Source organism: Macaca mulatta, chromosome 3 (genome assembly GCF_049350105.2).
Source record: "Macaca mulatta isolate MMU2019108-1 chromosome 3, T2T-MMU8v2.0, whole genome shotgun sequence".
Classification (NCBI taxonomy): Eukaryota; Metazoa; Chordata; class Mammalia; order Primates; family Cercopithecidae; genus Macaca; species Macaca mulatta.
The window spans coordinates 72,134,458-72,153,903 of NC_133408.1; the positions used below are offsets into that span (position 1 = coordinate 72,134,458).

Genomic DNA, 19,446 nt, shown 5'->3' on the forward strand with positions numbered 1-19,446 from the left:
AGTCCTGATTCCGGCATGGGTTGGTTAGTACCCCTCCTGTCCCTGCTGTTGCTCCTGGTCGGCGCATGGCTCAAGCTAGGTCAGTGAACCGGCCGTCCATCCCGGGGGCGCTGGGAAGGAGATGGGGTGCTCCGCCCTGGCGGGAGAGAGCCAGAGGCCCCTCTGCTCGCCTTCGGGATGCGGCTGCAGCAGTCGGCTGGGGAGGTCGCTCTTGGCGCCGGTGGCGTCTCACTGCCTTGTACTTTCAACTTCGTGCGCTGGAATCTTTCAAACCTAAAAAAGGGAAAGAGAGGCCAGGCCCGGTGGCTCAAGCCTGTAATCCCAGCACTTTGGAAGGCCGAGGCGGGCAGATCACGAGGTCAGGCAGTTCAAGAGCAGCCTGGGCAATATGATGAAACCCTGTCTCTACTAAAAATACAAAAAATTGGCCGGGCGCGGTGGCTCAAGCCTGTAATCCCAGCACTTTGGGAGGCCGAGACGGGTGGATCACGAGGTCAGGAGATCGAGACCATCCTGGCTAACACAGTGAAACCCCGTCTCTACTAAAAAATACAAAAAAACTAGCCGGGCGAGGTGGCGGGCGCCTGTAGTCCCAGCTACTCGGGAGGCTGAGGCAGGAGAATGGTCTGAACCCGGGAGGCGGAGCTTGCAGTGAGCTGAGATCCGGCCACTGCACTCCAGCAAGGGGGACAGAGTGAGACTCCGTCTCAAAAAAAAAAAATACAAAAAATTAGCCGGGCGTGGTGGCGGGGGCCTGTAGTCCCAGCTACTCAGGAGGCTGAAGCAGGAGAATCGCTTGAACCCGAGAGGCGGAGGTTGCAGTGATCCGAGATCGGGCCACTGCGTTCCGACCGGGGCGACAGAGCAAGGCTCCGCCTCAAAAAAAAAAAAAAAAAAAAAAAACTGAAAATGGATGAAATCAGTGTGAATGTGTCAGAATAAGAGAGCCAAAGATAGGATCTTGAGGAACATCAAAAGACGAGGACTCTGCCTTGAAAGAAGTTGTAGTGCTTAGACACTTTCTTGGAAAGACACTGTGAAGTGGTGCATCAAGCTGAAGAAATGTGGCCTGTTGGAAACAGCACCGTAGAGAGACCTGAATCTAGTCCTGTCTCCTGCTAACTAGCTCTTTAAGTCATATTTCTTTTTCGAGTCTTGGTTTGCTCCTGTGGAATAAGGAGGTTGAAGCAAAGACCCTTTTTTGTTTATTATTTATTTATTTTGAGACAGAGTCTTGCCGTTACCCCCAGGCTGGAGTGCAGTGGCGCGATGTTGGCTCACTGCAACCTCTGCCCCCAGGTTCTAGTTATTCTCCTGCCTCAGCCTCCGGAGTAGTTGGGATTATAGGTGGACACCATCACACCTAGCTAATTTTTGGTTTTGTTTGTTTGTTTGAGACGGAATCTCACTGTTGTCACCTAGGCTGGAGTGCAGTGGTGTGATCTCAGCTCACTGCAACCTCTGCCTCCCGGGTTCAAGCCATTCTCCTGCTTCAGCCTCCTGAGAGCTGGGATTACAGGCACCTGACACCACGCCCGGCTAATTTTTGTATTTTTGATAGAGACGGGTTTTCGCCATGTTGGCCAAGCTGGTCTCGAACTCCTGACCTCAGGTAATCTGCCTGCCTGGGCCTCCTAGCATGGGATTCCAGGCGTGAGCCACTGCACCTGGCCCGTCCTTTTTAATTCCATGATTTTCTGAGGCATTCATACAAGTCTAAAGGTGCTCATTCAACTATTTGGCAATAATTGTGCACTTATAGCAGGAGCCAGGGATATACTGTCAAACATGTATGTATTATATGCTTCTCTTCTGGCTCATATAATGGTTAGAATCACTAATAACTGATAAGAGTTCAGTAAGTGGAGAGGAAGAGGCAGAGAAACAGCATAAGCAGAAGGATGGAAAGAAAGTGCTAGGTGTATTTTAGGGTAGAGTGTCTAAATTCGCCTAGCTGGGACAAGGGCTTGTGTAGAGGAAGAAAGAGGTACGTGCAAATCTACCATGTGGTCAACATTTCACCCATGCTATTTTATTGTTACTATTATCTTTTTATTTTTTATTTTTTGAGACAGGGTCTCACTGTGTCACCCAGGCTGGAGTGCAGTGACACAATGATAGCTCACTATGACCTTGAACTTCTGGGCTCAAGCAATTCTCCTGCCTTAGCCTCTGCACCCTGTCTCTGAGCCATTGTTCCTGGTTCCATGTTATTTTAATTGACACAGCTACTACCCAAGAGATAGTGAGATATTATCCCTATTTTTCATACTTATTATTTTTTCTTTTATTAACAAGCTATGGTCGTTCATAGATATTCCCATTTTTCAGATGAAGAAATTGAATCTCAGCTGGGCGTGTTGACTCACACCTATAATCCCAGCACTTTGGGAGGCTGAGGTAGAAGGATCATTTGAGCTCAGGAGTTTGAGACCAGCCTGGGTGACACAACAAAACCCGATCTCTACAAAAAATACAAAAATTAGCCAGGTATGGTAGTGCACACTTGTGGTCCCAGCTACTCAGGAGGCTGAGGCGGGAGGATTGCTTGATCCGGCGGGGGCAGAGGTTGCAGTGATCCCAGATTGCACCACTGCACTCCAGTCTGGGTGACAGAGCGAAATCCTGTCACAAAAAGAAAAAAAAGAAAGAAATTGAATCTCAGATTAAGTAATTTGCCTAAGGTTTCCCAGCAAATCAAGTGGCAGAACAAGAATGTGAAGCCAAACAAAACGCAAAAGGAATTTTTTTTTTTTTTTGAGATGGAGTCTCACTCTGTTGCCCAGGCTGGAATGCAGTGGTGTGATCTTGGCTCACTGCAAGCTCCGCCTCCCAGGTTCACGCCATTTTCCTGCCTCAGCCTCCCGAGTAGCTGGGACTACCGGCGCTTGCCACCACATCCGGCTAATTTTTTTTTTTTTTTTAATTTTTAGTAGAGAAGGGGTTTCACCGTGTTAGCCAGGATGGTCTTGATCTCCTGACCTTGTGATCCACCCGCCTGGGCCTCCAAAAGTGCTGGGATTACAGGGCGTAAGCCACCGCACCCAGCCCAAAAGGAATTTAAAGCCAGATTTTTAAGCCTCCACATTTTTTGTTGTGTTTTATTATACCATCATGAGTATTGCATACGATCCAAATATTACCACTTGTTTTATATATATGCATGTATTACTGATAAGTCTCATTTTTCTTTGCAGGAAATGGACAGGCTACTAGCATGGTCCAACTGCCAGGTGGGAGATTCCTGATGGGAACAAATTCTCCAGACAGCAGAGATGGTGAAGGCCCTGTGCGGGAGGCAACAGTGAAACCCTTTGCCATTGACATATTTCCTGTCACCAACAAAGATTTCAGGTACATCAGGTGTTCTTCCAAGAGGAATGAAGGCCCTCTCTAATCTCATTATTTTTTCTTTCTTTTTTTTTTGAGACTTACTCACTCTGTCACTCAGGCGCTGGAGTGCAATGGCGCGATCTCGCTCACTGCAACCTCCGCCTCCTGGGTTCAAGCAATTCTCCTGCCTCCTCTCCAGACAGCAAAGATGGTGAAGGCCCTGTGCAGGAGGCGACAGTGAAACCCTTTACCCTGGACATATTTCCTGTCACCAACAAAGATTTCAGGTACATGAGGTGTTCTTCCAGGAGGAATGAAGGCCCTCTCTAATCTCATTATTTTTTCTTTCTTTCTTTCTTTTTTTTTTTGGAGACTTACTCACTCTGTCTCGCAGGCGCTGGAGTGCAATGGCGTGATGTCTCTCACTGCAACCTCCGCCTCCTGGGTTCAAGCAATTCTGCCTCCTGCCTCTGCCTCCGCAATTCCCAAGTAGCTGGAATTACAGGTGTTCACCACCACACCCAGCTAATTTTTTTTTTGTATTTTTTTAGTAGAGATGGGGTTTCACTATGTTGGCCAGGCTGGTCTCGAGCTCCTGACCTCAACTGATCTCCCCACCTCAGCCTCCCAGAGTGCTGGGATTACAGGTATGAGCCACTGCACCTGGCCTCATTCTTAATATCTAATATCTAAATCTAATAAGGAATACTAACTTGTTCACTGCCACATGTCATCTTTGCAGTGTACTATGGGATAAGTGTTATATACGTTATTCAGATGAAGAACCTGAAATCCAAAGAGGTTTGACTGACTCAGTTAGTAGATGAGCTTGGCCTGGAACTCAAATCCCTGGGCTCTTGAGCCAGTGCATTTTCCATTACACTGGACATAGCACTGAGAAATACAAGCAAATGCCAGTCACTCAACAGAACCCTCTTCTACATGGGGAAAGGGATTGGGAGAAGGGACATCATAGTAGAGAGTCCTTTAAATTCCCCTTATAGGCTAGGTGTGGTGGCTTACACCTGCAATGTGAGCACTTTGGGAGGCCAAGGTGGGAGGATTGCTTGAGCTCAGGAGTTTGAGACCAGCCTGGCAACATAGGGAGACCTCTATCTCTGCTAAAATAAATGAATAAGTAAAAATAAGTAAATAAGTATATAAATTTGTACATATTGTTATATATATAAATGTATATATATATAACAATCCATCTTACCCTGACAATCTGCCTGCTGAAACTTACTAAACCATACCAAAGTATATGAAAATTCATTTTATTATTATTATCATTATTATTTTTTTGAGACAGGGTCTGGCTCTGTCACCCAGGCTGAAGTTCAGTGGTATGATCTCAGCTCACTGCAGCCTCTGCATCCCGGGCTCAAACCATCCTCCCATCTCAGCCTCCTGAGTAGCTGGGACTACAGGTGCGCCCTACCACACCCAGCTTATTTTGTTTTGTGTTTTTGGTAGAGACAGGATTTTGCCCTGTTGCCCAGGCTGGTCTCGAGCTCCTGGGCTCAAGTGATCCTTCTGCCTTGGCCTCCCAAAGTGCTGGGATTATAGGTGTGACCCACCATGCCTGGCCTTGAAAATCCATTTTATTTTATTTTATTTATTTATTTAGAGACGAGTTTTGCTCTTGTTGCCCTGGCTGGAGTGCAATGGTGCAATCTCAGCTCACCGCAACCTCCGCCTCCTGGTTTCAAGTGATTCTCCTGCCTCAGCCTCCTAAGTAGCTGGGATTACAGGCATGTACCACCACACCCAACTAATTTTTGTATTTTTAGTAGAGACAGGGTTTCTCCATGTTGGTCAGGCTGGTCTCGAACTCCTGACCTCAGGTGATCCGTCTGCCTTGGCCTCGTGAAGTGTTGGGATTACAGCTGTGAGCCACCACGTCCAGTCGAAAATCCATTTTAAAAGCCCAATTTTTCACTTCTATTTGGTTCAGTGTTTTTCATCTGTTAAATGGAGATAATAACAATAAAACCTGTTACCTACCTCTGATGACTGTTGTGAGATTAGATATGTGATGAAGGGCTGGATGCAGTGGCTCACGCCTGTAATCCCAACAATTTGGGAGGCTGGCGTGGGAGGATCACTTGAGCCCAGGAGTTTGAGACCATCCTGGGCAACACAGACCCCATATCTACTAAAAATTTTAAAAAGGCTGGGTGCGGTGGCTCAAGCCTGTAATCTCAGCACTTTGGGAGGCCAAGACGGGCGGATCACAAGGTCAGGAGATCGAGACCATCCTGGCTAACACAGTGAAACCCTGTCTCTACTAAAAAATACAAAAAACTAGCCGGGCGAGGTAGTAGACGCCTGTAGTCCCAGCTACTCAGGAGGCTGAGGCAGAATGGTGTAAACGCGGGAGGCGGAGCTTGCAGTGAGCTGAGATCCGGCCACTGCACTCCAGCCTGGGCGACAGAGTGAGACTCTGTCTTAAAAAAAAAAAAAAATTAGCCCCTCATGGTAGCATGCACTTGTAGTCCCAGCTAGTAGGGAGGTTGAGGCAGGAGGATCACTTGAGTGTGGAAGGTTGAGGCTGTAGTGAGCCATGATTGCACCACTGCACTCCAACCTGGGCAACATCCTTTCTCAAAAAGGAAAAAAAAAAAAAAGATAGGTGCTGGAGACCTTTCAGAAAAGAGATGAATTCCCCACCCTTAAATCTCCTGCTCAGTGGCTTTATTCATGATCTCTAAAAACAGGAGATAACTCACATGATCTTCAGCTGGTAAGTGTATAAACAATATATGGTATGTCCATACAGTAAGATACTACTCATTGATAAAAAGGGACAGACTACTAATGGCAGCAACATGGACGAATCTCAGAAGCATTTGCTAAGTGAAGGAAACCACAGCCAGACCCAGAAGACTACATACTATATGATTCAAGTTATATGGTATTCTGGGAAAGGCAAAACCATAGGGACAAAAAAACCTGGTCTGTGGTTGGTGAGTTGCAGAGAAATTTTTTTAGAGGTGACCAATGGAACTATTCTGTATCTTGATTATTGTAGTGACTATATGCTTTGTCAAACTCACAGAACTGCTGGGCGCAGTGGCTCATGCCTGTAATCCCAACACTTTGGGAGCCCGAGGTGGGTGGATCACTTGAGCTCAGAATTTTTAGACCAGCCTGGGCAACATAGTGAGACCCCATCTCTATAAAATTAGCCAGGCATGGTGGCATGCACCTGTAGTCACAGCTACTTGAGAGGCTGAGGAGGGAAAATTGCTTGAGCCCAGGAGGTCAAGGCTGCAGTGAGCTGTGATTGTGCCACTGCACTCCAGTCTGGGTGACAGAGTAAGACCCAGTCCAAAATATAAATAATTAAAATAAATCAGGAGGCTGAGGCACAAGAATCGCTTCAACCCAGGAGGTCGATGCTATAGTGAGCCATGGTTGCATCACTGCCCTCCAGCCTGGGTGACAGAGTGAGACCTGGTCTCAAAAATATAAATGATCGGCCGGGCACGGTGGCTCATCCCTGTAATCCCAGCACTTTGGGAGGCTGAGGCGGGCAGATCACAATGTCAGGAGTTCAAGACCAACCTGACCAACATGGTGAAACCCTGTCACTACTAAAAATACAAAAATTAGCAGGGTGTAGTGGCACGCACCTGTAATCTCAGCTACTCAGGAGGCTGAGGCAGGAGTATCGCTTGAACCCAGGAGGCAGAGGTTGCAGTGAGCTGAGATCACCCTACTGCACTCAAGCCTGGGCCACAGAGTGAGACTCTGTCTAAACAAAAATAAATAAATAATAAATAAATAAATAAATAAATGATTAAAATAAATAAAAGTTAATTTGGGCATGGTGGCTTACACCTGTAATCCCAGCACTTTGGGAGACCGAGGCGGGCAGATCACGAGGTCAGGAGTTCGAGACCAGCCTGGCTAACATGGTGAAACCCCGCCTCTACTAAAAATACAAAAATTAGCTGGGCATGGTGGTGTGCACCTGTAATCCCAGCTACTGGGGAAGCTGAGGCAAGAAAATCACTTAAACCCAGGAGGTGGAGGTTGCAGTCAGCCGAGATTACGCTACTGCACTCCAGCCTGGGCAGCAGAGCAAGAGTCTGTCTCAAAATAAAAAGAAAAAATTAGCCAGGTGTTGTGCCTCACGCCTGTAACCCCAACACTTTGGGAGGCCGAGGTGGCAGGATCACCTGAGGTTAGGAGTTCGAGACCAGCCTGGCTAACATTGCAAAACCCTATCTTTACAAAAAATACAAAAATTAGCTGGGCATGGTGGTATGCATCTGTAATCCCAGCTACTTGAGAGACTGAGGCTGGAGAATCACTTGAACCCGGGAGGTGGAGGTTGCAGTGAGCTGAGATTGTGCCACTGCACTCCAGCCTGGGCAACAGAGTGAGACTTTGTCTCAAAAAAATAAATAAATAAATAGGCTGGGTGTGGTGGCTTACGCCTGTAATCCCAGCCCTTTGGGAGGCCGAGGCAGGTGGATCACTAGGTCAGGAGTTCGAGACCAGCCTGGCCAACATGGTGAAACCCTGTCACTACTAAAAATACAAAAATTACCTGGGCGTGGTGGCAGGCACCCATAATCCCAGCTACTAGGGAGGCTGAGGCAGGAGGATCGTTTGAACCCAGGAGGTGGAGGTTGCAGTGAGCCGAGATCATGCCATTGCACTCCAGCCTGGGCAACAGAGTGAGACTCCATCTCTAAATAAATAAATAAACAAACAAACAAATAAAAAATAAATTAACCTCACAGAACTAAACACTGAAGAGAATGAATTTTACTGTATGTGAATTTGTTGCATTCTAATTTAAAAGAAAATCGCCCAGGCTTCAGGTTAATTCTTTGGCGATCATGAACACTCTGTAGTGTGTAACTTACAGGACAGGGATATCTGAGGTTTCCTGGAGCAGGAGAAGATAGGGCGGGCACAGAACCTCACCAGCTGAACCAGCTGAACTATGTCTTTGCAGGGATTTTGTCAGGGAGAAAAAGTATCGGACAGAGGCTGAGATGTTTGGATGGAGCTTTGTCTTTGAGGACTTTGTCTCTGATGAGCTGAGAAACAAAGCCACCCAGCCAATGAAGGTGAGAGAACCTGGTCTTGCGGCTGAGGGGATAGGAGTGGGACCTGGACAGGGAATCCTCTGGGACATGGGTTACCTGGGACACAGTGGAGAATCAGACCTGAGAGCTGGAGGCAGAAAGGAAGCAAGAGAAACCCACCATGGAGCATCAGATCAATACACACTCCCAGGAAGTTAACCCTGAACTGAAGTTAGCTCTTGCCTAAAGGTCCAAGTCAGGATAGGGTTCAAGGAACTTGAATCAGGAGATCACCTTGGTGGGCTGGGTGTGGTGGCTCATGCCTGTAATCCCAGCACTTTGGGAGGCTGAGGTGGTGGATCACCTGAGGTCAGGAGTTCAAGACCAGCCTGGCCAACATGGCGAAACCCCGTCTCTACTAAAAATACAAAAATTAGGCGTGGTGGCACGCTCCTGTAATCCCAGCTACTCAGGAGGCTGAGGCATGAGAATCGCTTGAACCTGGGAGGCAGAGGTTGCAGTGAGCCGAGATGGCGCCACTGCACTCCAGCCTGGGTGACAGAGTGAGACTCTGTCTCCAAAAAAAAAAAAAAAAAAAAAAAAATCCCTTGGCAAGCCAACCTCTAATAAGGGTGGTGAGATTGGACTCTATAAAGATTCCAGTCTCAGCTGGGCACAGCAGCTCACGCCTGTAACCCCAGCACTTTGGGAGGCCGAGGTGGGACAATTGCTTGAGCCCAAGAATTCAAGACCAGCCTGGGCAACATAGATCCCATATCTACAGGAAAAAAAAAAAAAGAAAAAGAAAAGAAAGAAAGAAAATTAGCTGGGCATGATGATGTACACCTGTAGTCCCAGCTACTCAGGAGGTTGAGGGGGGAGGATCACCTGAGCCTAGGAGGTTGAGACTGCAGTGAGCGGTGATGGTGCCACTGCACTCTAGCCTGAGTGACAGAGCAATATCTTGTCTCAAAAAAATAAATAAATAAAATTTCAGCCACAACCTCACTTAGACTACCTGAGTCTCAGCCTGACGTCTCTGTTCTGCGTCCTGTGGCTCAGTCGGGGAGGCGCCTTTGCTGGGCCAGAGCATCTTGCAGTCAGTCTCCTTTTTTGCAGCCTGTACTCTGGTGGCTTCCAGTGGAAAAGGCATTTTGGAGGCAGGTAAGGGCTGATTCCACTACCTCATTTTCTACCCCTGCTTGACTCTTATTCTCCAGGCCCAGCCTCCTCTCTACCCCTCGTACATCCAGGAACACTGAGTTTCAAAGGAGGACAGGGGAATATCAGGGAAATCGCTCAGCAGACCTCCTTTTCCCGTTACCCATCCATTTCTCCCTTTTCAGCCTCCTGTAATCTTTTTTCTGACTCCGACCGCTCCTCACTCACCTGGCTGTCTTCCAGCTCTCTTCCTCCATCTAGTGGTAAAAGCTAAACGCGGGTGCCTTAAACCTAGCCTGCCTCCGACTTAATGCGCTCCCGGAAGCCTGTCTCACTTCATCCTGGCTGTCAGCCTGCAGGTCCTGGCTCTGGCATCCGAGAGAGACTGGAGCACCCAGTGTTACACGTGAGCTGGAATGACGCCCGTGCCTACTGTGCTTGGCGGGGAAAACGGCTGCCCACGGAGGAAGAGTGGGAGTTTGCTGCCCGAGGGGGCTTGAAGGGTATCCAGATGATGAGGCGATTTTCTTTCATTCTTCTCCCCATCCTGCCCTGCATGAGGGGCTTTAAAGAGTGGGAAGGGGCCGGGCGCGGTGGCTGATGCCTGTAATCCCAGCACTTTGGGAGGCTGGGGCAGGAGGATAGCTTGAGGCCGGCAGTGAAAGACCAGCCAGGGCAACATAAGGAGACCTCGTCTCTCCAAAAAATACAAAAATGAACTGGGCCTGGTGGCATGTGCCTCTAGTCCCAGCTACTCGGGAGGCTGAGGTGGGAGGATCCTTTGAGCCTAGGAGTTCAAAGCTGCAGCGAGCTATGATCACACCACCGCTCTCTGGCCTGAGTGGCAGAACAAGACCCTGTCTCAAGAAAAAAAGCGGGGGTTGGGGCAGGAAGGATCTGTGTTCCCTAGAGCAGTGCTTCTTAAGCTATCTGTGGTAGAGGACCAGGGTTTTTTTTATTATTTTTTCTAGTCCATCTCAGACTGATATATTTATGAAATACCATGAAAATTAGTAACTGGAGAAGTTGAAAGAACAGACATAAAATATTTTGTTGGAAAACCACAGACATATTACATTTCAATAAATATAACCAGAGCAACATGGCATAAGGAAAAAGAAGAATTACCAAGACTACACACTTCTGTCTCTGGGGTTAGACTACACACCTCTGCCCTTGGGGTACAGGGGTTAATGTTAAGAATCACTGTTTGCTCCTAACTCGGTCATTTGTCATTCCGCAATCCTAATTACACAGAAAGTTAGGACAGCAAAAAGCAACTCCCCACATTAAACCCCTCTACACAGTCTTTCAGTGAACACCAGGTACATCAACGATCAAAGTTTTTTTTTGTTGTTTGTTTGTTTGTTTTGAGACAGAGTCTGTTGCTCAAGGCTGGAGTACAGTGGCACGATCTCGGCTTACTGCAACCTCTGCCTCCCAGGTTCAAGCGATTCTTCTGCCTCAGCCTCCTGAGTAGCTGGGATTACAGGCACCTGCCACCATGCCTGGCTAATTTTTGTATTTTTAGTAGAGACGGGGGTTTCACTGTGTTGGCCAGACTGGTCTTGAACTCCTGACCTCGTGCTCCACCTGCCTCGGTCTCTCAAAGTGCTGTGATTACAAGTGTGAGCCACCACGTGTGGCCAATGATCAAAGTTTTTAATATGACTTGTGAGGTTGCCTCTGGCTCGTTCGTTTATGCAATCTAAGTCCAATTTTCAAGTTTCTCAATTTCTGTACTTTTCTCAACATGAACTGATAAGAGATGCTTTATAAACTGGCTGAGATCCCAGAGCCCTGGAGCACATGAGGAGGCCAGGGCCTCTAATGCAGTTCAGAGAGTGGCATGGGAAATAAAAGCAGGTCATCTCACTCTCTTTTTTTCTCATCTCCCTCTAACTTCCTTTTGGTTCCCTCACTCTTTCTGTGTTTTTGTTTTCCTTCCCTAATTCTTCACCTCCCCCTCCTCTGCTGCCTCCTTGCTCTCCTGGCAGGTCAAGTTTACCCATGGGGAAACCGGTTCCAGCCAAACCGCACCAACCTGTGGCAGGTAAGACCTACATTCCTCCTTTCACCAAGCATCCACAGAGACCTGCTAGAGGCTAGGTACTGTGTTGTTAGGCCGCGGCATCCAGAGAGCTTGGGTTCTAATGCAACTGATGACTCATAAGCTGGTAAAGCAAAAGACAATGGGTCATAAGTACTTTTTTTTTTTTTTTTTTGAGACAGAGTCTCTCTCTCACCCACACTGGAGTGCAGTGGTGCGAACTCGGCTCACTGCAACCTCCGCCTCCCAGTTTCAAGCGATTCTCCTGCCCCATTCTCCCAAGTAGTTGGGATTACAGGTCCCTGCCACCATGCCCAGCTAATTTTTTTGTATTTTTAGTAGAGATCAGGTTTTGCCATGTTGGCCAGGCTGGTCTCAAACTCCTGACCTCAGGTGATCCACCCGCCTCAGCCTCCTAAAGTGCTGGGATTACAGGCATAAGCCACCGTGCCCAGCCAGCATAAGTACTTTCTATTAAAGATTTGTAGGGCTGGGTGCAGTGGCTCATGCCTGTAATCCCAGCACTTTGGGAGGCCGAGGGGGTTGGATCACCTGAGATCAGGAGTTCAAGACCAGCCTGGCCAATATGGTGAAACCCTGTCTCTACTAAAAATACAAAATTAACTGGGCGTGGTGGCGGGCACCTGTAATCCCACCTGCTTGGGACTTGGGCAGGAGAATCACTCGAACCCAGGAGGCGGAGGTTGTAGTGAGCTAAGGTCATGCTGCCACTGCACTCCAGCCTGGGCGACAGAATGAGACCCTGCCTCAAAAAAAAAAGTGACTAAATAATAAATAAAACTAAAATAAGCAAATAAAAAAGCACTGTCCTGAGAAGGCCTGCAGGAGCAGGCTACAGTGCTCAGGCACGGGGCGTGGGGACAGGCTGCGGAGGAGCGTGGGAGAAGCTGTCTTCTCGAGGCTCCATGGCATGTGGGGTTCCAGGCAGAGGGCAGGATGTTGCTGAGAGTGGAGAAGTCAGGTGTGGCCTGGGCTTGACCTAGAGCCCTTTGGGTACAGGGGAAACACTCTTCCTAATCCAGCAGGGGGGTCACCCTGGGGATGTGAGGTGATGGGTTTGGGAGCTCTGGATAGGAATCTTAGGTCACCGCCCCGTGCCCTTCCCCTTCCCCAGATGCGACAGCAAGACGACTTTGGTTTTCCTCTGGATAGGCATGAGGACCTGCCTTGGGACAGGTGGTAAATCTTTTACCCTCCCTTTCTCCCATCAGGGAAGGTTCCCCAAGGGGGACAAAGCTGAGGATGGCTTCCATGGAGTCTCCCCAGTGAATGCTTTCCCTGCCCAGAACAACTATGGTAAGAGCTCTCTTGGGCTTATGCCCACGCCCACGAACTGGCTGCTGGGACCATCGTGTCTAGAGAGGAGGCAGAGGGAAGCACCTCCCTTCCCTGAGTTGGCCCCAGGACCTCAGAGGGTAGGCGGGGTGGTCCGCGGGTCCCAGCCTGGCCTGACCCGCCGGTGGGGCTGCAGGGCTCTATGACCTCCTGGGCAACGTGTGGGAGTGGACAGCATCACCATACCAGGCCGCTGAGCAGGACATGCGTGTCCTCCGGGGGGCATCGTGGATCGACACAGCTGACGGCTCTGCCAATCACCGGGCCCGGGTCACCACCAGGTGAGGGGCTTTGTCCCAGGCAACGCGCGGCTTAGTAGCTGGGGCTGAGGTCTGAATCCCAGTCCCGGAGTGCCCCAACCTTCATACCACCAACCGTCTGTGTGCAGTGAGCTGGTCCCAGCACCTCCCTGAGCCTGTGCCCAGTTGTGGGTACAGAAAAGAAAGCCAGCAGCGGCCGGGCGCGGTGGCTCAAGCCTGTAATCCCAGCACTTTGGGAGGCCGAGACGGGCGGATCACTAGGTCAGGAGATCGAGACCATCCTGGCTAACACGGTGAAACCCCGTCTCTACTAAAAAATACAAAAAACTAGCCTGGCGAGGTGGCGGGCGCCTGTAGTCCCAGCTACTCAGGAGGCTGAGACAGGAGAATGGCCCGAACCCGGGAGGCGGAGCTTGCAGTGAGCTGAGATCCGGCCACTGCACTCCAGCCTGGGCGACAGAGCGAGACTCCGTCTCAAAAAAAAAAAAAAAAAAAAAAGAAAGCCAGCAGCACTTGCTATGAAAAGCAAAGGGGCCCAGGACACCTTGTGACTCTCCTGCCAGCTCTTGGTACCCAGGGAGACTGTGTGTTGCATCTTAATTATGGGGTTTCTCCTCTTGTCCTTACCACTAGGTAGGCAAAGGGAGGTAAGTAGAATGACCACACCAGTAGGTCATTAGTGGTGGTCATCGACTTACTGACTCTTCAAACTGGTGGGCACACGAAAAATCTTTTTTTTTTTTTTTTTTTGGAGATGGAGTCTTGCTCTGTTGTCCAGGCTGGAGTGCAGTGGTGCAGTCTCAACTCACTGCAGCCTCAAACTGCCAGGCTCTAGCGATTCTCCCACCTCAGCTCCTCAAGTATCTGGGACTACAGGCATGCACCACTATGCCCGGCTAATTTTTGTAGAGATGGGTTTTTGCCATGTTGCCTAGGTTTTTCTCATTTTCCTGGACTAAGCAATCAGCCCGCCTTGGCCTCCCAGAATGCTAGGATTACAGGCGTGAGCCACCGCACCTGGCCGCTATATTCTCATAGCTTGCGGACAGGTTTTCTCTACTGAGCTGTTCTCAACTGCTAACACAGAAGTTAGTCACTGTCTTTTCTGCCCTCCAGTGCTGTCTCTCGGGGCCACTGTCCCTCCCCCCACTCTTGCAAGGCCCCTTTTGTCCCAAAGCCCCTTCTTGTTCCCCTTCTCCCAGGACTGGCACAGGCTTCCTTCCAGACTATGCCCTCCCCAGCCCTCAAGCTCCCTGATCATGGCGAGCCCTGCGGGTGAGGCAGGGAAGATGGGTCAGCCCCCAGGCCTCTTTCTCAGGATGTGTCCTTCCTCTCTCCCCTCCTCTACTGGCAGGATGGGCAACACTCCAGATTCAGCCTCAGACAACCTCGGTTTCCGCTGTGCTGCAGACGCAGGCCGGCTGCCAGGGGAGCTGTAAGCAGCCGGGTGGTGACAAGGAGAAAAGCCCTCCAGGGTCACTGTCATTCCCTGGCCATGTTGCAAACAGCCCAATTCCAAGCTCGGGAGCTTCAGCCTCAGGAAAGAACTTCCCCTTCCCTGTCTCCCATCCCTGTGTGGCAGGCGCCTCTCACCAGGGCAGGAGAGGACTCAGCCTCCTGTGTTTTGGAGAAGGGGCCCAACGTGTTGAAGGTGGCTGGGAGCCAGGTGTTTCTCTTACAGGCCAAGTATTATTGACACAGGGGCAAACATGCAAACAATTAGAACAGAGGGCTCTGAAAGGCCATTTGTTAAGCATTTTAAAATCTATTCTCTCTCTTTCTCCCTGGATGATTCAGGAAGCTGACATTGTTTCCTCAAGGCAGAATTTCCCTTGTTCTGTTTTCTCAGCCAATTGTTGTGGAAGGAGAATGCTTTCTTGGTGGCCTCATCTGTGGTTTTGTGTCCCTCTGAAGAAGGAAACTAGTTTCCACTGTGTAACAGGCAGACGTGTAACTATTTAAAGCACAGTTCAGTCCTAAAAGGGTCTAGGAGAACCAAATGATGTATTAGGTGAAGCGGTGCATTGTGGGAATCACAAAGCAAATAGTACTCCAAAAAGACAAATATCAGAAGCTTCCCATTCTGTTTTTTTTTTTTTTTTTTTTTTTTTGAGACAGGGTCTTGCTCTGTTGCCCAGGCTAGAGTGCAGTGGTGATCACTGCTCACTGTAGTGTTGAACTCCTGGGCCCAAGCAATTCTCCCATCTCAGCCTCCCGAGTAGCTGGGACTACTAAGTGTGCACCACCAGGCCTGGCTAAGTTTTTGAACTTTTGTAGTGATAGGATCTCACTGTGTTGCCCAGGGTGGTCTCAAACTCCTGGCCTCAAGCGATCCTCTCACCTCGGCCCCCCCAAAGTGCTGGGATTACAGGTGTGAGCCACCTCGCCTGGGCCTCCTTCTCCATATGCCTCCAAAAATATGTCCCTGGAGAGTAGCCTGCTCCCACACTGTCACTGGATGTCATGGGGTCAATAAAATCTCCTGTGATTGTGTATCTCAGACATTTCTGTGTCTTTGATTCTCACCTTGGGACCCTAGGAGGGCCCAAGTGTCAGTAACTCTGGGCCTCCCCTAAAGAGAAACGGAGATGGTGGCTCATCCAGGAAGTGAGGGAGCAGGCGGCTCCTGGTTCTCAGGCCACCTGTGATCTCTGCCCACCCAGGGCCTGCCCCAGCCTGCAGGTATTGCTGTGTGGTGGGAACACCCGCTTCCCTTGTGCACAGCCTTTGAGAGGAGATCATGACCTCAGCTCCAGGGGTTCCTGGCCAGGGCCAAGCACTCCTTCTGCAGAGGACTACACGCATCTCACCCCTTGGACTTATATTTCCGTGACTTCCCCTCCCCACCTGCCCCCCAGCCCTCCCTGACTGGCCAGCCCCTCAGTAGTCCTCCTCGGCCAGGGAGAGGAGCACGGCCTTGGGTGTGTTCTCGAAAAGGGCAGCCCGGTTCTGCTGCTGCCCCTTCTTCACCCAGTGGCCATAGATTCGGAAAGCGTAGGCGTCGATGAGCCGGCGCAGAGGCCGGAGGGCGTAGGGGTCTCGGATGACGATCTCCCGGGTCACCGGCTTCACTCGGCGGTACTGGTAGTAGATCCGCACTGAAGCCAGCACAGTGACAGCGATCACCTGCAGGGCCAGGTGGAGAAGCTGGGCTGCAGCTGCCCCCCTGCCAGGCCCTGCCCCTCCAGCACAGGAACGCTCTGGGCTCGTTTGCCACGAAGCCTTGGGTGGCTTCTGCGGGGCCCTCCTAGTGTCCTCCACTTCCCACCTGGCCAGCATCCATAGGGACAGAGCCAGTGGGCTGACACCTGCCATCTCTGAAGCCATCACAGGGCAGCTGGGAGGGGTGGGGTGGGTACTCTGGAAACCCACGGGGTGTAAGGACCCCTGGGAGAGGAGAGGGCTTAGAGGTTTGCACTTGGGGAGCTGGCGGGTCTGGGTCAGAACGCTTCATACCTTGAACTTCCCCCGAGGGCTGAAGTGCCGCACTTCCTCCACCACGTACTGCTGGAAGAAGGGGTGTGCCAAGGCCTCTTCCGCTGTGTAGCGGTTCTGGGGTTGCACCACCAAGAATCGGGAGACCTGGGAGGGGAGGAGAGGGGAACGGAGAACATCAAGGCAGGTCCCCTCCAGCATGTCAGGAGAGGCGGGGCCTCCCCGGGCAGGGGAGCCTGGCATCGCAGTCCTGAGCCCAGGAGCCAGTTGGCCTGGCCTCTTACCAGGTCCTTCACAGTGTCCGAGTAATCATCCCACTCGGGCGAGCCAAACTGGTAGTTGCCGCTCATGATCATCCTCAGCATCAGCATCTGCTTCCGGTGCCAGAAGGGCGGGGAGCCGGCCAGCAGTGTGTACATGATGACGCCAGTGCTCCACCTGGACGCGTGAGGGCCCAGGGCCACTTACCCAGCGCCAGGGGCACCGACCCAGCCCTGCCGGTTCCCTCCCTCGCCCAGCCCAGGCAGGTGATCCTCCTTCCTCGTGCACTCACATGTCCACCTCCTTCCCATAGCCCGGGTGGTCCTCATTCATGGAGCACTCAATAATCTCAGGGGCCAGGTAACTGGGGGTCCCGCAGACCTCTGCAGGAACAGTCATCATCAAGACAGGTCAGCAGGGCACTCAGAAGAGGAAGTCCAGGCCAGTCGCAGTGACTCATTTCTGTAATCCTAGCAATTTGGGAGGCCAAGGCAGGCAGCTCACCTGAGGCCAGGAGTTCGAGACCACCCTGGCCAACATGGCAAAACTCCGTCTCTACTAAAAATACAAAAATTAGCCAGGTGTGATGGCACATGCCTATAGTCCCAGCTACTCAGGAGGCTGAGGCAGGAGAATCGCTTGAACCTAGAAGGCGGAGGTTGCAGTGAGCTGAAATCATCCCATTTCACTCCAGCCTGGGCAACAGAATGAGACTCTGTCTCAAACGAAAAAAAAAAAAAAAAAAAAAAAGAGGAAGTCCAAAGAGACAATGGAGATGGAACAGAAATAGAGCTTGGGCTGGGACTCCCCCAATATCCACCAACTTCAGGGCCCAGGGCAGGGCGGGGTACTGCCCACAGGGCCACCAGCTTAGGGCTGATTGCTTCCCTGGTCACTTCTAGCCATCCTGGCCTGGAACAAGGGTAATGGGAACCTAGGAGAGGACTTACCTGAAGAAATGTCTAGCCCTGCCGGGCGTGGTGGCTCACGCCTGTAATCCCAGCACTTTGGGAGTCCGAGGCGGGTGGATCACAAGGTCAGGAGTTCGAGACCAGCCTGACCAACATGGTCTATGTCTACTAAAAATACAAAAATTAGCTGGGCGTTGTGGCGCGTGCCTGTAATCCCAGCTACTCAGGAGGTTGAGGCAGGAGAATCGCTTGAACTCGGGAGGCAGAAGTTGCAGTGAGTTGAGATTGCGCCACTGCACTCCAGCCTGGGTGACAGAGTAAGACTCCATCTCGGAAAAAAGAAAAAAGAAAAAAAAAAATCCGGCCGGGCGCGGTGGCTCAAGCCTGTAATCCCAGCACTTTGGGAGGCCGAGGCGGGCGGATCACAAGGTCAGGAGATCAAGACCACAGTGAAACCCCGTCTCTACTAAAAATACAAAAAAAAATTAGCCGGGCGCGGTGGCGGGCGCCTGTAGTCCCAGCTACTCGGGAGGCTGAGGCAGGAGAATGGCGGGAACCCGGGAGGCGGAGCTTGCAGTGAGCCGAGATCGCGCCACTGCACTCCAGCCTGGGCAACAGCGTGAGACTCCATCTCAAAAAAAAAAAAAAAAAAAAAAAAAAAAAAAAAAATCCTACCCCTTGAAATGGTGGAATTTTTATTCTGGGGAACAATTAAGTTAGGGGAGAAACCCAGGCCATCTCTATTCTGCGGAGGGTTGATTGAGCGCCCGAGGCCCAGACGTGGGCCAAGGCCATGTTACCAGACCTCGCAGCCTCTCTCCTGGCTCCAGCTGGCAGGAAAAGCCAAAATCTGTGAGCTTGATGTTCATGTTGTCATCCAAGAGGATGTTCTCGGGCTTCAGGTCCCGGTGCACAATGTTGAGTTTGTGCAAGGCGCAGATCACCTCCAGCAGAGCTCGCATGATCTTTCTAGGGTGGGGCACACACTTGTCACTCTTCCTCTGCGCAGAGTCAGGCGACAGGCAGGGAGACACAGCTCACATTTCAGCCACACTGCAAGGGAGCAGCACACACGCCCAGCCCAGACACATGCACCAGCCCAGACACATGCACGCCCTGCCTCCCCTGAGGCCCCAGTGCTTGTGGCCCTAGGCCAAGTGGGAGGGAGCGGAGAGGGGGCAAAGGGATGCTCACCTGGTTTCCTTCTCACTCAAAGTGACCTTCTCAGTGAGGTAGTCAAAGAGCTCCCCTCTCTTCATCCTGTGGAAACAGATGGTTGATAGCTGGGTCGGTCCCAAGACCACCACCCTCCTTACCCTGCTCCCAGAGAGCTGCCCTCTGCCCCGATACCCCTAGAAGCTAAGTGGGCCACTCCCCCTGGAGAACCACAGTCTGGGGAGAGGAACCGGGGAAGTGAGGAGAGAAGTGTTCTGGAAGAACTGGGAGAAAAGCAAAGGAGGCTGGAGAGAAGTGGCCCATGTCAGGGGCTCAGGCTCTCATCAACCCTCCGAGGAATAGAGATGGCCTAGGTTTCTCCCCTGACTTAATTTTTCCCCTGGAAAAGTTTTTCCCACCATTTCATGGGGTAGGCATTTCTTCAGCTAAGTCCTCTCCCCAGGTTCCCATTACCC

At 50.8% G+C, this 19,446-nt stretch overlaps 2 protein-coding genes across 10 annotated transcripts in view; one reads left to right on the forward strand and one right to left on the reverse strand.

The window, feature by feature from the left end:
* SUMF2 (sulfatase modifying factor 2) lies at positions 1-15,703 on the forward strand. Of its 7 annotated transcripts, none has more exons than XM_077996689.1 (10): positions 1-79; positions 3,198-3,354; positions 3,533-3,620; positions 8,309-8,423; positions 9,501-9,545; positions 9,895-10,045; positions 11,540-11,595; positions 12,825-12,909; positions 13,085-13,229; positions 14,563-15,703. In XM_077996689.1, exons 4-10 carry the CDS (start codon positions 8,349-8,351, stop codon positions 14,645-14,647), a joined length of 642 nt encoding a protein of 213 aa, XP_077852815.1. In that variant the 5' UTR covers positions 1-79; positions 3,198-3,354; positions 3,533-3,620; positions 8,309-8,348; the 3' UTR covers positions 14,648-15,703. The 7 variants fall into 7 exon arrangements, with proteins under 7 accessions (XP_077852815.1, XP_077852816.1, XP_028701572.1 ...); XM_077996690.1 differs by lacking the exon at positions 3,533-3,620 and adding an exon at positions 13,966-14,084 and having other exon boundaries at positions 13,085-13,228; XM_028845739.2 differs by lacking the exon at positions 3,533-3,620 and having other exon boundaries at positions 9,486-9,545.
* PHKG1 (phosphorylase kinase catalytic subunit gamma 1) overlaps positions 15,194-19,446 on the reverse strand; it is a 13,123-nt gene continuing 8,870 nt past the window's right edge. For 2 of the 3 annotated variants that reach the window (XM_015133412.3, XM_015133414.3), the window contains 6 exons: positions 19,010-19,075; positions 18,621-18,784; positions 17,197-17,287; positions 16,928-17,081; positions 16,665-16,790; positions 15,194-16,334 (listed from right to left, as the gene is read on the reverse strand). In XM_015133412.3, the coding sequence (XP_014988898.1) occupies positions 16,089-16,334; positions 16,665-16,790; positions 16,928-17,081; positions 17,197-17,287; positions 18,621-18,784; positions 19,010-19,075 (847 nt within the window). In that variant the 3' untranslated portion in view covers positions 15,194-16,088. 3 annotated transcript variants of the gene reach the window in all.